At 35.4% G+C, this 23,059-nt stretch overlaps 1 protein-coding gene across 3 annotated transcripts in view; it reads left to right on the top strand.

Moving 5' to 3' along the window:
- The first annotated feature begins 1,028 nt into the window (after positions 1 to 1,028).
- Positions 1,029 to 23,059, top strand: part of hdac11 (histone deacetylase 11) — a 29,905-nt gene continuing 7,874 nt past the window's right edge. Inside the window, exons 1-9 of one of the 3 annotated variants that reach the window (XM_081358169.1) lie at positions 1,029 to 1,540; positions 1,690 to 1,739; positions 1,921 to 2,069; positions 2,572 to 2,672; positions 4,947 to 5,063; positions 10,816 to 10,858; positions 12,684 to 12,760; positions 13,600 to 13,662; positions 22,325 to 22,421. In XM_081358169.1, the coding sequence (XP_081214295.1) occupies positions 1,702 to 1,739; positions 1,921 to 2,069; positions 2,572 to 2,672; positions 4,947 to 5,063; positions 10,816 to 10,858; positions 12,684 to 12,760; positions 13,600 to 13,662; positions 22,325 to 22,421 (685 nt within the window). In that variant the 5' untranslated portion in view covers positions 1,029 to 1,540; positions 1,690 to 1,701. The remainder of the gene's footprint in view (positions 1,541 to 1,689; positions 1,740 to 1,920; positions 2,070 to 2,571; positions 2,673 to 4,946; positions 5,064 to 10,815; positions 10,859 to 12,683; positions 12,761 to 13,599; positions 13,663 to 22,324; positions 22,422 to 23,059) is intronic. The other 2 variants (XM_081358170.1, XM_081358171.1) reach the window with 2 other exon arrangements.

Here is a 23,059-nt window from a genome sequence, read left to right on the forward strand (position 1 = left end):
ATTCATTCATCCATTAAGATTTCATTTATTTTGGAGACACACAATTAAATTGGTAGATTACAGCTATAGGTATTTGCTAACAGTAGCACACATTAGCATCTTAAATGCTAAAAATTCCATTTTCCTTCAGCTAATGCAATTGATTGTGACTGAATCAGGCTAACAAAATGCTCCACTCTTCTCCACAATGGTAACCCACTGTAATTTAAATGGTTCTAATAATTCCAATGTAATTGAACATTAAACACAATTACACACTATCAAGTCTTCTCCTTTTCTCAAAAAAAAACCCCATAAAAGAACACTTAATTTTAACATTTATTCTCTCTTAATTCAACCATATGCAAAGCATGCTGGGAACTAACAAGCACTACCCAGTTTCAGTTAATGCAACACAAATCATTCATGTAATGATCCAACACAAACGGATTAAGTAAACTTAAATTTGGCATATATTTAAGCGGATTGAACACAATCAAATTAAGTTAGGACAAATGTATAGCAGTTGTGTTGCTTAAGCTCATTTTAACTAAGCAATTTGAACAAGCAGCAAAAATATTTATTTTTTTCAGTATAAATAACATCATGTTTTGGTGTCCTCAGGTGAATTGGCTCACATCAGAAATTCTCAACTAAAAAATCAAATAATAAAGCGCAACTAAGCATGTAACCATGCATCAGGCTAATTAGACTTGTAATTAGTATAAAAGAGTGTCATGAAACTATTTAGTTATGTTTTATTATGCATAATATATTTAAAATTATAGCAATATGATTGATATTTGATACAGAAAACATTTATTTACCAGACTTTGAAAAGTAAAATCTGGGTTCTGAAAAGAAGAAGCAAAAACACCGTCTTATATGATTGTTTCATATTATGCCAAATACATTTGAATAATAATTATTATTATTTATAGAGTAATGTTGAATTATGAATTCATTTTTGTCTGTACACATCTCATTTTAACAAGTATAAATCTAATTTGAGAAAGTTTAGAGTTCAACCACGTAGTTGTCATAATGACGTAGTGAGGGACGCGAGCGTAAGAAGCGCAGCTGCACTTAGGAGGGGAGGAACAATATTAAACGTGCGCACAATCCTCTTGACTGCAAATGTTTGAGAGAAACAACAATAATATCTTTTAAGTGGATGGTTGCATCATGTGTTCTGTCCATAATAGACGCATAGACGACGAATAATTTCACCGTAAACATAAGAGAAATATAAAATGGCTAGCAGGTGAGTCGTGCCGATTTCACATTTACAGCGATTTTTTTTCAAGCAAGACAAAAAGAAAATGCCTATGTAAAGTTGGGTCCGGCTTGCAACGAGTATTTTACACGTCGCGTTAGTTCCATTTAGTTTATCTGGAGACTTTTAGAAGGATATTCTAAAGCGAAAATATTTCCTGAACAGTTGCGTCTTCCAAATTCCTAGCGCGCATGCGCTAGACATGCAACGCTTCCTGGGATGTGTAGTTTTTGATATTGAAGCTTTGGTTAGGCTTGATACTACAAAGAATAAATCAAATACGAGGTATGCATATTAGTTACTACAATATTGTTCTTGTCATAATCATACATTTTTATATGAATGACAACTATAAAATAAAAATCAACATGCATACAGAATCCTTACAGAAAGAGAAAGTGATTTGCTCTAATGTTGTTTTTTTATGTTTCAAGCTGAAATTTGACATGCTGTCAAAAAAAGAAGATTCAGGAGGAAAGAAAGGGTAGGTATTGTTTTAAAAAAAAAGAAAAAAAGTACACATCTGATAATGTGCTGTAGTTTTCTACTACACATTTGTAATGCTATATAAAGGATAACGTAAATTCAGATGGCCATTATTGCAAAATTAACCCTGACGCTCACATGAGCATGATTATTTAGATTACATATTCGTCTTTCCACAGTTCCCACCAAACTGAACTTTACACAGAGGTCCCTGCGACATGCCTGCCTATTGTCTATTCCCCTGAGTACAACATCACCTTCATGGGACTGGAAAAGCTGCATCCCTTTGACGCTGGCAAATGGGGCAAGGTCATTCGCTTCTTGAAAGGTGTGCAGCACCACTGCAGGTGCAGGTTGCCAGAGAGGCACTCTGACCAGTGTGTAAGGTGATCTATGAAATACGAGACAAATTAATTGGAGAATCAAAGAGAGCTGCAAGTCAGTGCAGGAATGGAGGGTGGAGGGTGGAGGGTGAAGGGGGGTGTATACTGTAGGTGGAGGGATGGAGAGAAGGATGGAGAGAGGAGCAATCAGTGAGGCAGAGATAATGAGGGAAGCTGAACTCCCCTCGGGAACAGGAGCAAGAGGATGTTGGATTCTCTGCTGCTGCTGCAAGGTCAGGGGCAAAGTGTAACTCTGGCAGCTCTTCAGATAAACTAGTCCGCAGCGCAAGCTCTTTTTCCTCATTAGTTCACTTAACAACGCAGAATGTCTACCCTTACTAGGAGATTTGCTGAGCTTCCATGGCTCAGCGTGTATTTTTATTTAAGTGTCAGATATTCATGTTCACATTCATTTCGCTTTCGTATGATACATTGATTTGTTTCCAGAAGAGCAGTTCATCACCGATGAGATCATCGTTCCAGCCCGGGAGGCCAGCGAGGCGGATCTTCTTGTGGTTCACACTGCGCGTTACCTGAACAGACTCAAGGTAGAGATGCAGTGCTGTGTCCGTGCCCTGACCTGTGTTTTCATCTTTTCCTGGCACCCATAATTCCATATACTGATGGCAAAAGGTTACTATAAGCAATACAAAACGTCAATTATAAAAGCAGCATTCTGATTCTCTAATTGGTTTATCCTTTACCTCAAATTGGCTGGCAAGAATTGCAAATGTACTTATTGTAGACCTTCTATGAGATCAGTGCCAAAAGAAGAATCCATTTTAATCTATTATAGTCCCATTGTGACTGTGTGGACATGCCTTACTTTATCAAAAAGACACCTAGACTTCCTATTTCATCTCACCAGAAATGAGCCAGTGATGCACAGAGGAAGTGTACAATAGCAAATTGCGCTGGATTACTCAGTGCAGGCCTTTATTTCGGTCCAAATCAATCAGTTCGCAGTCTTCTGCAAAGATTGCAGTCTGCCAAGAATCTCAAACGCTCCCATGAGTCAGCTGCTCCAACATGCAGTCTGCGCAGTGAGGATGATTTAAAGGAGCAGTGCACACATAAATTAAAATTCTGTAATTATATACTCATCCTGGTGTTGTTCCAAACCCGTGAGCTGTATAATATTCAACTCAACCAAAAACTACTCTGTGAATACCAACTGAAGTAAACTTTAGGCTTTGTGTGTAAAACTGTTAAAGGGTTAGTTCAGCCAAAAATGAAAATTATGTCATTGATGACTCACCCTCATGTCGTTCCAAGCCCGTAAGATCTCCGTTCACCTTCGGAACACAGTTTAAGATATTTTAGATTTAGTCCGAGAGCTTTCTGTTCCTCCATTGAAAGTCAATGGACGGCATACTGTCCATGTCCAGAAAGGCAATACAGACATCATCAAAGTAGTCCATGTGACATCAGTGGCTCAATCTTAAGTTTATCAAGCGACGAGAATACTTTTTGTGCGCAAAAAGTAAACAAAAATAACGACTTTATTCCACTATTCATTTCCTTCTCTCTGGGCCTCAAGTGAGTTCACGTAGTGTTTTTGCGCAGCGCGTCTGTGTTTAACGTGAACAGTATGCCGTCCATTGACTTTCAATGAAGGAACAGAAAGCTCTCAGACTAAATCTAAAATATCTTAAACTGTGTTCCGAAGATGAACAGAGGTCTTACGGGCTTGGAACGACATGAGGGTGAGTCATTAATGACATAATTTTCATTTTTGGGTGAACTAACCCTTTAACAGTTTTACACACAAAGCCTAAAGTATGATGTGTAAAATTAATATACAATTAATAACTCAAACACTAGGACAACTGAAAAAAAAAAAAAAGAGCTTCCTTGCTGTTATTTTGCGGTGCATGACCTTCTTTTATTATATCAATTTCAACTGAGATTGTTCACTTGGATAATATTTTACTTTTGCCTTGGGGCTGTGGATTCAGTGCAGATGTTTTGCCGCTGAAAAAGATACTGGCATAGAATTGAGATTGTTCAAATGAAGATCACATTTAATTGGAAAATCAATATTTGTACCCATCCTTAGCAAGAAACAATGGTGTAATATTGCATGGCATTTTAAGACGCTGTCAATATGAACGTAAGAGAAATGTGAAGAGTCTTCAACATTTTAAATTTTGTGTTCATGGAAAAATAACAGCATTTGGATTTAGAATCACACGACCGTGAGTAAATAATTCTTCGTTTGTGGGGGAACCTTCTTTCCTTTTTAGTTCATAGCCCTTCCAGCCTCTGAATGGACATGTTTGGAAACTATATTTGTTGCATGTGTTGCTTCAGTGGTCGCTTACTGCAGCTGAATCCCGCAGCTCTCTGCTCACTTATGAAGGCTTATCGTCCAACTACTTGGTCACCCTTTAAATCGGCTTTGTGTATGTATTCTCTCTTTCCCTTAATGCATGCAGAACGCTATCTTGGAGGGCTCCAGAGAGGTATCTGAGTTCTACTCTGACCGAATATTTTGTACTTGCTTCACAATTTTTCACTTTTTAAAATGCATTAGTACAGTCTATTTATCCTGCTTTAACATTTTGCCACCAGTTTGCATTTCCACTAAATGATCACCTGTATCATATATATTCCACTCCCTGAAGCTAGATTTGAAACCTTATTTACTGTACAATCCACCACCAGACCCTCTTTGAAATTGCTTTCTGTTTTGGTTTCTGATATTGATGAGATCTTTTTTTATTTTCATTATAATTTAGCAGTCATTCATTGTAATTATAATTTAGACTCCGGTACCAGGATTGCTTACCTAATGTGCATGTGATTTCTCCTACCCTCAGTGGTCTCTGGTAGTTGCCACTATCACAGAGATCCCACCTCTCCTGTTCCTGCCTAACTTCCTGGTACAGCGCAAAGTTCTGAAACCTTTGCGAACGCAAACTGGAGGAACCATCATGGTAGGTTTCAAATCTCCATTTCACCTAGAAATGTGAGTGTCAAGATTAAAACATAGTCAAGATCTGACTTATTGGACAGTTTGATATCATAATTATGCACTGTTATGTCTCTTGTCTAACCCTCTTGGCCTCAAGAGATTTAGGTGTTCACCTCATTTGTTCAGACAGTCACATTTTTCCTGTGAGATCCATGACAAAAACTGTTTTTTTTTTGGTTAAAAGTTTTCTTCACCTCTTGTCAAAAAAAGTGTACAGTGTTCCATTCTCTCATAAAATGGCAATATTCTTATAGCGTCCCAACATACAGTAATATAAAACAAAAAATATGATTTGGAACACAGTTTAACAAAAACTTTTTGTACACCCTGGGGTCTTAGGCAGGTCTGTAGGACATACAATGGGAAAAAATGTAAAAGTCCTGCACAATGTTGTAGCTTGCAAATGTTTATTAGATGTTTTTGATCAAAATTAGATTTATTTTTCTAGACATTTTTATTGAAGGTATAAAATAAAGATTTTCAAGTTACAGCAGTGTGTGAGACTTTTTCTGGTTCAATACAACCCAGATCTGTGGGACTATTATGATCAGCAAAATAATAAAATTCACCTGTAGGACATCAAATGGAATTAAAAAAAAATCTTTTAGTGTTTTAAAGTTTTATAGCTGCCCAAGTGATTTCCTTTTATTGTCCAGCAGCAAGCCGTTTTAACAATGCAATACAAATAGGGGTATGATAGATTACACATCGCTACAAATAGAATAAGAAGTCAAAAGAAAATCCTTCGGTTTATCCTGTGGTATCTCATGAGATTCTGAAGGTCTTAAGATTCTATACAAGATCGAACGTGGTCTTATTCCTAATGCTGTGTTTATGTTGCAATTGAGAAGCACAAAGAAAAGAAATGCTGCTTTAGGATTTTTCAGTAGGGTTTGTACAACTGCAGGTGTTGCTGCTCGGGGGAATGTAATACAATGAGTCATCATCTTGCTTAAGCTCCAGCTCCATGGAGTATTGTTCAAAGTTTTACTAGGAAATAGGAACATTTGGTGACAGAAAGTTGTTTGTGAGGGCCTAGTTTGGGCCTCTCATTGGCATAAGTTGAAAAACCTGGGGAGGAACAGCCGGTAGGAAAGGCTCTGAACATCTGTGATAGAGACGCTCGGAGGAGTTTCTCACAGGTAACGCAACCGCATTAACAGCCTCTTTTGAAGCTATCATAGAAACAGACACATTATAGGCTGCTTTTTTGCTTGCAAGTTAAGCAGAAGAAAATAAAGGCTGAAAGTGCTACTTTAATTCCTAATGAGTTTTCAGTGTTTTATTTCTCAGAGGAAGTTTCTGTTTTTGGATCTTAATAACCAGCTTGGATGTTTGTGCGCTTGAGCCCATGACAGTTTTCTCTGTAGGAAAGGTTGTTTGATGTTTAAGTAGTTGTATTTAAATATTTTATTTGCTCAAATTTGAGCAATAAGTACACAATGAGAACACAACTGAGAATTTCTACCACTTTCTATACCATTTGGTATCTCTACCAAGACACAAATCTGAGTATTCATCTATAATAATAGTAATGCTTAATTTATTTTACTTTTTCTCAGGAAAATGTGAGTAGTGCTTGCCTGTAAAAATTGCCACAATGCTAGGATAATGGCAGGGCAAGTCTTTTTGAATCTACAAATCAACTGGAACAGTTGCTTCGCAAAATGATTTACTGTTGATTAGAATAGAATACAAATTTGAGCAATAAAGCAGTAGAGACCCCAAAATTAATTTATATTCCCAAATTTTTTATCCACTAAAAAAGTGAAAATAGAGGTTATAGTGAGGCAGTTATACAAAATGAGGGCCATTTTTTGAGAATTTCAAAGGAAATGTGAAGCTTATTTTAAATAAGCACTTACATTAATTGTTCTGTTTAAACTTTTTGTATTATTTGAGCTGTAAAGTTGTTTAAATCATACTTTTTACAGACATGGCATAGTCGTAAAATTTAATGTAGCGCAATTTTTTCACGCTAAAATCATCTCAACACATTTTGGTTACGTCTTGTGGCTGTACTATTAAAACAGTATTTTATTGTTTAGAGATTGGCCCGATCGCTTTTATCGTAAGTGCCTCACTGTAACCCTGATTTTTGCTTTTATAGAGGAAAAGGATGGTCAAGTGGAAATGAACAATGCTGTTGATTGAGCTGAACCAGGGATATTCCTTTAAGGCACGCCGTTGTCAATCTTCTACCAGCAGTATCATCTTGAGGACGTCCTTCCCTGGTGCAAATTTCTATCCTCCCTGTTATTCCTGCAATGTAAAAGACTGCAGTAAACTACATTGCGGTATGCCAGGTGTTCTCCACAGTGCATCTGCGCTCTGACAGACTGCACTGCGCGGCAGACGAACTCGCGATGAGTGTGCTCCACACGTCCCTCTCAGCCCGAGAACATAATTATACCTCCCATTGAGCCCTTCTCACGGCCTGCTAATTGACTGCCATTTCAGTCAGCAGTCGACAGGCTGGATGGAGCTGTAGTTCTGGTTCGGGGAACTTGGGAGTGTGTGCGGGCCGTCCCCGTTTTAGGTAGTGCACAAAGAAGTTCAAGGTTAGACAGCATCCACTGTGTAATTGTGGGCGTTTGGGAGGAATTATCATAATGGGCAGACTCGTGTCATTAATCTCTGCTCTATTGTTGTCGATTTGTTTAGGATCAGTCTTAACGTGACGATTATGAATGAGATCAGATGTGCACACTTTGTTTTGCTTTAATAGCACTACTTCAGTTACAAATAGTGTAGTCGAGCTGTAGAAAATGATTTTAGAGATGCAGAATGTGGCAGTGGATGTTTATATAAATTGATGCTTTTCACACAGAGCGGTCGTTATGTCATTTAGGTTGTTCGACTAAAAATAGGATTGATTCTGAAGAGGATATGGTGCCCACACATCAGGGCTGAAAAATAAGGACGGCCCATCAACAGTGTGAATGAACGACTTCTAAACATCTAAATTAGAAGGCATGACGAAAGAATGAAAGGCATTGCTAGTACACACATTTGTGTTCACTATACTGATACACTGCTTAGGGATCTAGAAAGTGAAATGAAGTATTCAAGCGGTGTGATAGACTTTGCATCAAAATGTGATAGAATAAATACAGTGCTATGCATAAGTTTAGACACCCATACTAAAGTTGACTAAAAAGAGGAATAAAAAATCATCTTTTGGAAACTGAACTTAATGCCTTAATTTAAAAAATTTGGAAAAATCCAACCTTTAAGGACACCAATTTTCTTTGTGAATGAATAATGTATCGTAAATAAATAAATGTTCTTCCTTAAAATACAGGGTGCATAAGTTTGGACACCCCTATGTTAAATTCCCATAGAGGCAGGCAGATTTTTATTTTTAAGTATTTTTTTTTTATTTTTATTTTTTAGGATACTATGCATCCTGATAAAGTTCCCTTGGCCTTTGGAATTAAAATAGCCCCACATCATCACATAGCCTTCACCATACCTAGAGATTGGCATGGTTTTATTCAGTTAGCCTAATAGCTAGTTTGATTTGCATTGAGATGATCTTATGGAAAGTACCCCATACCAATTAAAATAGGAAAAAGCTATTTAAAATTGGAATAATATTTCACAATATTACTGTTTTTACTGTGTTTTGATCATTTAAATGTGGTCTTGGTGGAAAAAAAACGTTTAAAAACCCCCACTGTAATTATTCCAAACTTTTGTCCGGTAGTGTTTGTGTGTATATACAGAATATTTATACAGTATATACCAGGTAGCTGGACTAAATCTGATCTACTGGCCCAAAAATCCATCTTTTATTGAGGCGTGTATAGCTTTTTCCATGTTGCATTTTCTGTTTTGTTGAGAGCACTGGTTGATTTAAATAAAATATTAATCATGAGTAAATTTATATGCACTCTGGTCCTTGAATTGATTGAAATGATTGCAGACTCAAACTTTTGATGCAGTTTTACTGATGGATCTCCTAACAGTAGAAACCCCAAAGAGAGGGAGAGCAGGAGAAAGTTAAAAAGGAAAGATAGAGCTGAGTTGAGCTTAGATGTGCCTCCTAGGAACAGCTAAGGGCTCCAGGCTCACTGATAACCTTCTCCTTATGCAAAGCCATGCACTGTCTGCTGCCAGGGGATTGAGCTCAAGAACAGCGTGTGTGTGCATGCGTGTGCGTGTGCGTGCATGTGTGAAGCTCTCTTCTTAGTTTGGCTCTCTACTTCATGAGTGACTGAAAGTAGCTTTAAATGCACTCAGAGGTGTCATGAGTGCATTGGTTGTATATCAATTCTAGATGCAGTTAAACTTGTCTTAAATTATCATTAGTCATTATCTCAGTGTGTTCGTAATAAGCAAGCTACTCCAATCAGAAATAATACTGCATAGTTACTGCTATTTTTCATGGAATTGCTTGTTTTTGTAAAGGTCTTTTATGGATGTTTTTAAAAAGGTCTCACTAGAAACAGTTTTACGAATTGCTGTCAAATATCAAATTAAAAAAGTTTTCCTTACAGTGCTTTAAGTTTGTGTATTGATTGTCATTGCATTTTAAATGTTCTGTTCTTACTATGAAAATATTTTTGGTCAGTAATATTTAATTTAGTTTTTGAAAGAAATTAATACTTTAAGAAATTGCTACAAAAAAAACTATTTCAAATAAATACAGTTCCTTTAAACAATCATTAAAGAATAATCATTTCATCAAATAATTAATCTTGGTTTCCACAAAAATAGCAAGCATCAATAATATTTCATAGTACTGTTTTTACTATATATTTTTTAATCCTTGGTGAGCATAAGAGACTTATTTCTGAACATCAAAAAAGCCTTACTGACCCCAAACTCTTGAACGGGAATATGTAGCCTATATATAGCGAATAAAAATAAAAAACTATTTATGGAAAATGCCCTCCAAAAAAACAAAACAATAAAGGCAGTACCACTCTTGATGTCACTGCAGATACGAAGTCCTGTACCAAGTACTCAAAGCTTCCAAAGGCTCACGGAGGCAATTAGATTACTTGTGACAAGATGAAATGATAAAAGGAAACGCGGTTTGGTCTCATTTTAGAAGATGAGCGAAAAGCTGATTATTATTTCAACAAAGCAGCATCAAGTTTTCTTTTTATTGCAAACCTCATTGGAATGTGCGACTCTTGGATGATGGTCTTATCAGTGATAGGCAAATGTATAACCCTTGCTGTGATGGAAAAGCCATTTCCTGTTATTCCACTGCCATTACATGTGTGCGATAGATTGTTTTTCCCTATGTGAATGTGAGGTAATAACAGAAATAGCGCAAAACTAAGATAAGTGAATAAGGGAAAGAATACGAGGACACCATTAACAACTGAAATAAATGTCTAAAATGAGTGTTTTTTTATATATTAGAAATGTGCAGGCTCTGTAAAAAGCTGCACTAAACCCCTCTTAAGCCATTAGTAGACTATATGCACAGAACTTCTGTGTGAAGTTGAAAAGATTTGTAATCAGAGATGAAAGAAGTTCAGATAATGTTGAATCCTCCCTCAGCTTTAGTGCCAAGTTACTCTGCTTTTGATATAACTGGCACATGAACAATCTGTTTTTCTGTTAATTTATTGATGACTTGAAAGGGGAAAAAATGCTAGCTGGAAAATGAGACCAACCATGAGTCTCTCTCTCTCTCTCTCTCTCTCTCTCTCTCTCTCTCTCTCTCTCTCTCTCTCTCTCTCTCTCATACCTAGGCTGGAAAGCTGGCAATGGATCGAGGATGGGCAATAAATGTGGGTGAGTTCTCTTTCTAATGCTCCCAATCATCACTCGAAAAACAATTGCAGTGAGAATAAGTGCATCTTACTGTGCTCCCTGCATATTTTAATCCAGCTCAGTCATACTATTGATCATTTTTAAGTAGTGATTCTCAAACATCCTAATATTGCCTAGTCACAACAAGTTCCCTCTAATTTTGTCGACGTTCGGTTGAACTCTCTTTGAGTTCAAGCTTAAGGACTGTCTAAGTGACAATGTACTATTTTACATATATTTTATATGTATTAAAATGCCATACAATTTTTAAATTTAACATGAAAAAAATACAAAAATAAAATAAAAAAACCTAAATTAAAATTTTTATAATTACATAAAATAATATAATTTTTTAACTGTCACGTTGTGTTCCTGTTCTGGTCAAATTTGAGAACCCCTGCTTTAAAGAAATTTGTTAAAAGGGAACATCTTTTTAAAGGGGTGGTTCGGGATTTTTGACATCGGACCTCATTTTTAAGTCAGCCTGGTTGTTATTCATCAGTGGAGACATTTTTTTTTTAAAAATTATCCAGTCCTTATATTTGGATAGTTAGCCAATGCTAGGCTAGCGCGAGTCAAGGGTAGATGTTAGCCAGCCATTAAAAACCGTTTTACCCACTCCACAGTGCACCAAACGCAAATCAATTATAACACTAGACTATCGATGCAAATGTACGTTGAGAGAATAATGTTAGAAATCAAACTTACCTTTCATCACATTGCATTAGTTATAATTTGTTCCCTGTAATCATAAGCCTTGTCTACAGCAGCAGCGGAGTGATATTGATTACCTAGGCAACCGAGTGAGCCGGTACACACATGTACTGCACACACTGTAGCGCGCTTCTTTTCTGTGTTTACTTTTTGCCGCATTACTAACTGGAGCAAAGTAAAATTCCGCAGCTGCTGAGAAACTAGTTCCTTTGGGATCATTGAGATGAAAGGTAAGTTTGATTTCTAACATTATTCTCTCAACGGACATTTGCATCGATAGTCTAGTGTTATAATTGATTTGCGTTTGGTGCACTGTGGAGTGGGTAAAACGTTTTTTAATGGCTGGCTAACATCTACCCTTTACTCGCGCTAGCCTAGCATCGGCTAACTATCCAAATATAAGGACTGGATAATTTTTTTTTTTTAAATGTCTCCACTGATGAATAACAACCAGGCTGACTTAAAAATGAGGTCCGATGTCAAAAATCCCGAACCACCCCTTTAATATTAAGATACTAGATTTAAGTAACAGAGTTGTCCTATTGGTAACTTCATTCGAAAATTCCCCAAATATGGCTATGTATCGATGCATTCAATATTCTATTCTCATCCTCGTTTCTGAAGAAAGTTGGTGGAAAGCGCGGCTCCTGCTAGCTCAGCCATTTCCCTCAGGCCGTTCTTCTAAAACAGAGCTGCTCTTTGCCTTTGCATTGCTAAACATTAATATACAACGGGCGACTGTTCATTCAAATGCGCGCGTTGTTCCTCGAAGAGTGTTGCACAGTAATTGAAAGGTGTGAATCAGTAAGCGGGGTCGTGTGAATAAGCAATAAATGCTAATCAGCAACCGGCCCGTTCCCATACAGGAGCTTCCGGAGTGCAGAGTCATTTAATGAGGCTATATGTGGCGGGTCATGGTAGGACAGATCAGATCTGTTGCCTGAATGTATAAATATGATCCTAATTAAAAGCTAGTTTCTCAATCACCCGTGTTTTAGGGAACATTCAAAGGGAAATCTTCTGGTGGCACTGGAAAACAGGCACCATTTTTCAACACCATTCACTGAGCTGACCTTTTTCTGGTCTCTTGCAGGAGGAGGCTTCCACCACTGCTCTAGTGACAAAGGAGGAGGTTTTTGTGCCTACGCTGACATCACACTAGCAATCAAGGTGAAATGTTTGCACCAAAACACTAGAGATTGCTAGAGAATGGCACTCTATCATCAGCTATTTATTAGTCATATACAGCGGTTGTAAATCATATGAATTATGAATAATATGAAACTTTCTCAATATCTTGAACAGTTAAAATCTTTGACCTAGCCTGGCTAACGTCAGACCTCTTTCTCATTGAGACGTGGTCTGGGAACCACATGTTCATTTTCTCGTATTTGAGGGGTGGTTTACGAATGCCCAGAGCCGTTTATTGGGCGCTACGAATGTCTGTCAAATGCGCCTGTACGTAGCTCATAGCCAATCGTTTCAGTTATACCAGATGACGTATGTAGAGCGTCATCTGGTATAACTGAATTATTTAATTTTAAAAATGATATCAAATATTTAAAATAAGTGAATATTTTTTTAAATATTTTTAAATGCATATAGTCGGCCGATTGTTTTTAAATCACACAACGAGCTAAATTGAGCACTTTTGGTAGTGGATTTGCTATCATGTTCAGTATAGTTGCTGTTTGGTCATTTTAAAAAGTAATAGTTTTACTCTATTTAAGAATAAACAGACTAGAGATAAGAGGCATAAACATGTCGTTAAATCTTTTTACTTTTGAAAATCATGTATCATTTTCCTGCATAGACTTGTGTGTAGGAATATCATGTTTGGAATCTATGTACCATCTTTTTACTGAAACTCATATATTGATTTCTTTTTTCCCCCCACATTCATTCCACTCTCAGACTGTTGCTATGTCGTGAGATCCACAAACCTCTTTGCAATTTGTTCCTCTGTCAGGCACATCCTAACTTCCTCCCTTGTGTGTTTCCCTCTGCAGTTTCTCTTTGAGAGGGTGGAGGGAGTTGCCAGGGCCACCATCATCGATCTAGACGCCCATCAGGTGAGCAGTCCTTTTCCAACTTCACTCTGTCAGTCAATGGAATTGACGGTGTAGACGAGATAATACCCCCTTTTGGAGGTGAAATCAATAGTTCTGCACTCCGATTACTTGTATGCAACAGCTTTGACTCATTTGCAGCTGAAATTTGCTTTCTTCTGTTGTCGTGGCTCCGTTAGTGTTGGCTGTTGAGTGTGTCATTATGATGATTGCCATGGCAATTACTACCCTATAATGGTAGTTTTTTGAGTCAAGTGTGTTATGATATCATACATGTTCTTAAAGTGTGTAATGAGGTGATAGCTTTTTCTGTAATTCTTTTACCATCTCATAAGAGCGTTAAATAGTCACACCGTACATGTTTTATCATTTTTTTTCCACACAGTCATAGTTCAGCTGTCTTTAAGAAGTCTATGCAAATTCTATATTTGCATGGGCCATGTGTTTGTACTCTGTTTGAATAGATGTTGTTTTTGTACACTACCATTCAGAAATTTTGGGTCAGTAGTATTTTCTAAGCAAAAAAATTATTATTTTATTCATTAAGAATGCATAAATTGTTTCAAAGTAACAGTAAAGACTTTTACATCGTTACAAAATATTTCTATTTCAAATAAATGCTGTTCTTTGGTACGCTCTATTCATCAAAAAAAAAAAAAAAAAATCCTGATAAAATTTATCATGGTTTCCACAAAAATATTAAGAAGCACAACTGTTTTCAAAATTGATAATGATAAAAGTTTCTTGACACCAGAGACTTGAAGAAATGGTTGCTGAAATTTCAGCTTTGTCGTCACAGGAATAAACAACATTTTCAAACATATTAAAATAGTAAAGAGTATTAGATTGTAATAATATTTCAGAATATCTCTGATAAAATTTTCTGAGATTTTTGATCAAATACTATAGACACTTATAGAATGTTCACATATTAATTAGGGCTGTCAAAAGATTAATCGCAATTAATCGCATCCAAAATAAAAGTTTGTGTTTACATAATATATGTGTGTGTACTGTGTAAAAATTATTTTGTATATATAAATACACACACATGCATGTATATATTTAAGAAATATTTGCATAAATATACTGTATATATTTATATATAATTTATATTATATATAAATATAATTTTTTTATATAAATTACACATTTTTCTTAAATATATACAAGCATGTGTGTGTATTTATATATACAAATTTAATTATACACAGTACACACACATATATTATTTAAACACAAACTTTTATTTTGGATGCGATTAATCGCGATTAATCTTTTGACAGCCCTAATATTAATCAATATCAATCTAAAATTTAAAATTGCAAGATTTGGCCCCTTTAGAGATCACAGATATGAATACTGTAAGTCACTCTGTTGGTCTTGGCAGCAGTAGAATATGTTATATCCAATGCAGTGCTGGTAAGTTATCCAGCTTATTAATAAAATATGACTGTTCTTTAATCATTTTCACTATTACGGGTTTTATGATCCTTAACTGGAAGTCTAGAATGCAAATCGGCCATATGCCAGTCTGTGTTTTATCTGTAACATTATGATATTTACTTGGTCACAAGTGTATTTATAGGGCGACATACAACTGAATTAACACAAAAACAACTAAGCACTTGTGAGATTGTATGTTCACCTTAGACCATGCTATGACCATTTTTCCATGCTATTAAAGTCGGCATCTTTTGCAACATTGTAAATGTCTTTAGTGCACTTTTGATCAGTTTAATGAATCATTGCTAATGTCACAGGTGTAGCTTTGGAATCCAACACATGATGCAGAGAATAAATACAAACAGTCTTTAATGAACCAGGAGAATAGTCAGGAGAATCAGTATAACAGACGTAAACCGACAACAATTGACCGTGAACATGGGGAGTATAAATACACAGAACTAAACGAGACACAGGTGAGACTAAACAGTAACCAAGGTTACAAACAGGAACAATCCTGTACCCTAAGGGTACGTTTACACGACAGCGATGTACTAAAAACGGAAATGTTTTTCCTTTGCGGTTTTTGCATACATACGACAACGTTGTCAAAACGATCCCCATTAGCATGAATCTGCAAAAAATGCTATATTATGCTGCCAGGCCAGTAGGTAATGTCACTTTCTAAAGAAAAACTCCATGCCTATATTCCGAACACGTAATACGCATGCGCATGCATGACGTCACAGTTTTCACAAATTCGCGTTTTTGTAGTTTACATGGAGACAATAACTGTAACATTTTCACTTTGAAACCTGTTTTCAAAAAGTTTGCGGTCCCCCAAAAGCTGTTTTGTAAAAAAATAAAAGTTTTCCGTTTTTAGTTGAAAACGGTGCCATGTAAACGGCCCTTTAGGGGATGAAAACTAATATGAAAGGAAACACAGGCACATGACAAAGAGGTAAACACAATGAAACTCAGTGTGACCCTGACGAATAAAAGTATTCATTTCTTTGAAAAACAACAACAATCAGACTGACCTTAAACTTTTAGAGTACATAATTATTATTCCAGCCACCCATATCAATCAACCACTAGTCTTAACGTGTCATATCCTTCCTTCCTTAATTGGTGTAAATCAACATGTTTCCTTCTAATTTGCAGTTTATTGCACTCTCCTTCCTAATGAGTCACCTCCCCTGCTAATTAGCCCAGCCTATTAATTAAGTTCTCATGGACCCAGGAGCTGTTGTTCTTGATAATTCTGGTGCTACAGTAGCACATAAAACTGCCATAAGCATTTTTAAGTGTGGCTTGATTGTAATTATGGTCTTTTGCTCATCGACTAAGCCAACAAGATCAGATCAATACCATTGCTGGGTGAATAATTCATGGAGGGCCACAAGCAGAACAAAGGTGGGAATCTTCATGTTGGCATATAAATGGGCCTGAAAGCGCTGTCTCAGCTGGGTTTAAAGGCTGTGAAAATATCGAGAGGGGAGAAATGGGCGTTGAAGCTCCAATTAAAGGCTTAAAATTATGACATGTAATGGCAGATGCTGGTCTCTGAAGGCGACATCAGTTGCATATATGAATTCATAAGTGTGTGCTAATAACCAGGATTATCTGCACAATGAGACGACGAATTGTTAGTCCCCTGTATGATCAAATATTAAAAAATCAAAGTACTCAAGTAGTTGTTATAGCATCCCTGGAATGTTACATACCCCAAAATGACTTAAATCAACAATTATTATTGTTTAATGAAATATTTCAGTATTAGAAATGATTTATTCATGCACATAATTTATTTAATTCATGTGCGATAACAGTTATATCTCTTCTCTGATGTCCTGTTTACAGGTGTGAGGGTGGGACAACCTGTCACTCACATGGGATCACAGCAATAACAAACCACAACCATCCAATGAATTGTTGATGGACAAAATCAAGTTTCACCCTACATTTTTCCCTATTCGACAAGCTATGTCGCAACTTATCGCAATAGGGTAGAAAAGACTATCGCAGTTATGTTTCATGCCCACTTTAAGACTATTTGCAGTCAACAATGATACATTTGCTTTACAAGTAAATGTGTCCGATAACAGGGGGGTTATGGAGATCAATTGAGTATTCAGCTGATATATTATTTGTGCACTATGTATTGATACACTATATTATTATTATTAATTTATAAGATTAATATTATTTTATTATTTTTATTCATATTAATATTATTTATTACTATTATATGTAATATGTTGAATTAGCTTTTATTTGTATATTTTAGTTTCAATACAATTTTTAGGTATAAATATTTAAACGTGGCTTGTATTTACACCCGCCAAATGCTGGTGGATTTCAGCAGTGCCGTGAAACGCAGTCACTCCTAATAGCCACTTTGGTGGGTTGAAATTTATATATAATATACATTTTTCAGTTGTTGTCTTTTAAAAAGGCATCTGAAATAATAAACTAAGTGCAATGTAGTGTTGTCAAAAATATAGATTTTTCGATACAATAGTGAAATATCTGAAACGCTTCCATTACTCATTTTCAGCAGAATAGATACACGATACCAGCTGCGCTTTCTCGCTCTCTCATCTCTCCGACAGTGAGTTGACACACTAACCCGCCTCCACTCACTCGCTTGTTTCATTTGCTCCGAATGAATATTGTTTGTGTTACAGGGCTTAAATTTCGGCATGGGGTTGTGCGTATTGCCTATTGGGCATAATTTTACTCACTCCTGCAGATTTTGCGCACACATAAAGCCACCTCTCAGTACTAATTAGGGCTTGCATAGACTAGTCGAGTAGTCGATAGATCGACTACTTCAACCACTATTCGACGCTGTCGGAAACAATCGACTACTCGAGCGTCCATTAACCATAAATGAATTAAAAATGGCGAACGTCACCAACAGACAACACACGTCAGATGTGTGGAAGTATTTCATCAAGGATGACAAAAATATTGTAATTGGCCAACTCTGCAAGAGGCCGTTCACATATTGCGTCTAAAAACGTGTGGAAAGCGCGCGTGGCCGTGCCGCTGTCTCCTACAAGCGCTTGCGCTCCCGCGGCGTCTGTCGTCGCTATGCAACCAAACTGCGCTCTCCATGATGACGACGAGGAAGTTATCATTCAGCAAAGGATTCATTTATTTCTAGCCCTTGCATTAGCTTTACTACTAGATATATTTCTGGAGATGAGAAGGAAAAACCCGCCTGGAAAAACTAGCGCACCATGTTTCTTTAACTATGAGCGCGCTCGCCGCGCGCCTACATTTGAAATAACGACCTTGAGCGCGGAAAAGACGCGATATGTGACGGCCCCTAGAAGCAGACGTCTGAAATGAAAGGCAAGAACGGCTATTTATTTGGCTTTAGACTTAAAAATGAAATGTCATAATTATAATGTTTTGAGAGTTTACTTATGTAATTGTTGCATTAGGCTATGAATTAATAAATGTTTATTGATAAGATCTAGCTATTTCATTTACAGTAGCATGAACGACGAGTAGTCGAGTAACTCGAGTATTGTTTTGATAAGAAATCGACTAGCAGAAATCAGTAGTCGTGCAACCCCTAGTACTAATTGAGTTAGGTTTTGTTGCTTATTGCGCTTAAACAGTCAAATACACATAAAATAATGTCAAAATGCCAGCCTTGGCGAGTATTCACGTAAACACAGTCAGTTATGTTTTAAGTGAACATAAACAGTTGAGAAAGAAAACGCATGTGTAACGGTATAATGGGTCATTGCATCAGGTCTTTAAGTGACAGCAGCCTAATATACTGGTACCTGTTGCTAAATTATGAGATAATATTAAAAATATCTATATAGCAGTTTTTCCCCATGGTATTGATGTCAAAATTGTGGCCAGTGAAAATGCTAAGTGGCTAGTAACTTTGGAAAGCCATTAGCCACAGTGGCTAGTGGGCATTAGCTTTAATTTATTTTTCAGTTTTAGTCTGAGTAAGTTTAGTTCTTTAACTTAAGATTGTTTTATATCAGTTAGTTGCCAAAATGACATTTCTAATCATTTATTTGATAATAATCTCAGCATCTGTTAGCATCTCTCTGACTTTAGAGTTTATGATAATTTAATGTTATCACATAATTCAAACAGCATGCTCTTTGACCGCCTATAGCAAACTAAAGAGGGAAAATCTACATGGAAACAATGAAATGGTCCATCTGACAGTTCCAGCATGTGCTTGTATTAGCAAACAAGCCTTTAGGCGTTCCAGTTCCGAGCTGATTGCGGACTTGGTCTCTGATGCAGAAATACTGTATCTTCCATCCTCTGCTCTTATGATAGTGTTGACGCATTAGATAATATTACTATTCTATAAGAGTTCACCTCTACTCATGACTATCAGTGGAACTGCTGCATGTTGAGTAATCACTCCTGTATATATTATTAATGTAAGCTGCCTCTTAGATTTCAGAGGACCAAACTCAAAATTGCTACATGGATATCTTTTTGCCAGCAGCAAGGTTTTGCTGCTTGAGTGCGCAGATGGTGCAGACAGGAGAATGTGAATGTGTCCCTAACGCCTGGTTCATAGTCTCGTAATTGGCTAACGGTCTGAGCAGAGAGACAGGGCTGTTTTGGAATAAGAGGCTGTAGTCGTACACATGAGTTGCGGGCCTTGCAGCAGTTCAAATTAAAAGTGACAATAGCCAGACACTATACATGACAGATGAGGAGGATGGAATGAAGTGGGATGGAAATGTTTTGACTTCAGAACACAGAGCTCAACACTTAGCATCTGAGGAAAAGCTCATCTCCGCATCTCTTGCTGACAAAAACAAAAGCAGTTGTGCTCACACTGGACACATGTAATAGACTGCATTATAGTATTCTTGACAAGCAGTTTGGAGATTTTTTGAGAGTTCACACAAAATGGGTGAATTGTGCTGTAAAATATAATAATTGTACAATAGATATTTTTTCTATGTATATATTTTTTTAACTTTTGTTGATTGAGACCATAGATAGGACAGGAATTTTTGGGCAGAGTAAAATACACTGGAATATACTGTAAACATAATTGTATTGGGTTACACTATATTTTAAGATGTCATTGTTACAGTGTAATTATATATTTAAGTACTGAGTAATATTAAGCAACTACATGTACTTACTATAGGGTTAGGGTAGGATTATGATTTGTTTGAGGGTTAGTTGCATGTAATTATGCATAATTTACTGTTATTACTATGGTAAGTACATGTAACATATATAACGGACACTGTAAAATAAAGTGTATTTAATTTTGTGTTGTTTTCATCAGATACAGTAAAAAATATGCATTTACTTAAAGCAAAATTAAGTAAATTAATTTTACCTGAAGAGCTTTGTAGTGAAAATATACCTTTTACTGCCTTATTATTATTATTATTATTATTATTATTATGTCCTGCCTAGCTCATTTCAACAAATTTGACCATATTGGAATGGATAATTCTTCAGATTCTTCTAATTCCGCCCCATGAGACAACCTGCTTCATGTACAATAAAACTGCCTTTTTTATTAGGCTATGGATGTATATTTTTCAAGAATTATTCATTTCCTTTGTCTAAAACTATTTTGGTGCTATTGGATTGTGCATTTTTGATTAGTGTATTTTTATTTATATATATATATATATATATATATATATATATATATATATATATATATATATATATATATATATATATATATATATATATATATATACAGTACCAGTCAAAAGTTTGGAAACATTACTATTTTTATTGCTTTTGAAAGAAGTCTCTTATGCTCATCAAGCCTGCAGTTAAAAAAAAAACAATATTATGACATATTATTACAATTTAAAATAATGGTTCTCTTTTTTAATATACTTTAAAATGTAATTTATTTTTGTGATGCAAAGCTGAATTTTCATCAGCAAGTACTCCAGTCTTTGGTGTCTTATGATCCTTCAGAAATCATTCTAATATGCTGATTTATGATCAATGTTGGAAACAGTTGTGCTGCTTAATATTTTTTTTATAACCTGAGATACTTTTTTCAGGATTATTTGATGAATAAAAAGTTAAAAAGAACTGTATTTATTTAGAATAGAAATCTTTTGTAACAATATACACTACCGTTCAAAAGTTTGGGAACAATAACTTTTTTTTTTTTTAAGAAATTAGTACTTTAATTCAACAAGGATGCGTTAAATTGATAAAAGGTGATGGTAACGATTTATATTGTTAGAAATGTTTTTATTTTAAATAAATGCTGTTTTTATGAATAAATGCTGTTAACGTTTTACTCATCAATGAATCCTGAAAAAAGTATTCCAAAAAAATATATTAAACAGCACAACTGTTTCCATCATTGATAATAACTGAGTATCAAATCATCATATTAGAATGATTTCTGAAGGATTATAAGACACCAAAGACTGGAGTACTTGCTGATGAAAATTCAGCTTTGCATCACAAAAATAAATTACATTTTAAAATATATTAAAAAAGAGAACCATTATTTTAAATTGTAATAATATTTCATAATATTACGTTTTTTTTTTTTTTTTTTTTTTTTACTGCAGGCTTGATGAGCATAAGAGACTTCTTTCAAAAACATTAAAAATAGTAATGTTTCCAAACTTTTGACTGGTACTGTATAGGCCTATATATATTTTTTTTTACTGATTAGTCAAAGTGACAGGACATTATTCAGTGTTATTGATACACTATTATTTTAATATATTATTATAATTTATTATTATTATTATTATTATTATATAAGATTAATATTATTTTATTATTATGTATGTATTACTATTATTTTTAATAAATTGGATTAGCTTTTATTATATATATATATATATATATATATATATATATATATATATATATATATATATATATATATATATATATATTAGTTTTCATTTTAATTTTAGTTTATATATATATATATATATATATTTTTTTTTTTTTTGGAATGTATAATTCTTCAGATTTTCTACCAAAATCAGTGCAGAAAATGCATAAATTACGGATTATTTCCTAGATCAGAGATTGATTTAAAAACCACTAGACCAAATCTTTATTTTAATACACTGTACTTAGAAACCAGCAGTGGTGTTAGTCTTTGATCATTAATAGTCTTAGTTGTAGTTGTTAGTGCAAACAGCAGGAATCAATGTAATCCAAACTTATATCTGCTCTTTGATGCATATTGCAGGGAAATGGCCACGAGCGGGATTTCCTGGATGACAGACGCGTTTACATAATGGATGTCTATAATCGTCACATCTATCCAGGAGATGGATATGCAAAGAGTGAGTTAAAGTGCATTTGAGTGTGTAAATGGGCATTTGAAGTGATCCTGATTATGTAAAGATACACTGTCCCACAGTGATACGAGAAGATGAAGCGCTTTAGATCATGGCTTTCTGTCTGATTTAGCCTGGACATGCTCTTTATTTGCATATCTATAGATATTCACACACACTCAACAATAATGGGATACTGAGATGGAGACAAATGAAAAGAAATCTGGGAAGAAGGTAAAGTACTTTTGCTCTCCTACAGGGGGCAGTGTCCTGCAACCCTCATGGTACTGTGAGCTGTTCACTCACTGCCTTATGGTTGAATGTTCTCTTCATCATCCACATTTCTCTTGTTACTTTAACCCTCTTATTTATACTGGCATGGCAAATTAAAAGGGATGTCAGTGCAGTTTGCAATATGTATTTGTTTTTCTTGTTCATAATAAAAATGTTTCCTCACATCTACATGCCAAACTGACTCTTACCCTACAGTAAAAATGATTATTTTTAATGGAAAATATCAAATGCAAATGGATTACTATATACTTTATTAATGTTACAAAATGTATCCTAAGATTTGAAATCCATCTTTCTGTCTTTGAATGAGACCGTATTCACCATTCATATTCTGATAATTGATCATTTCA

Source organism: Scardinius erythrophthalmus (assembly GCF_964197995.2).
Source record: "Scardinius erythrophthalmus genome assembly, chromosome: 25".
NCBI classification, from domain to species: Eukaryota; Metazoa; Chordata; class Actinopteri; order Cypriniformes; family Leuciscidae; genus Scardinius; species Scardinius erythrophthalmus.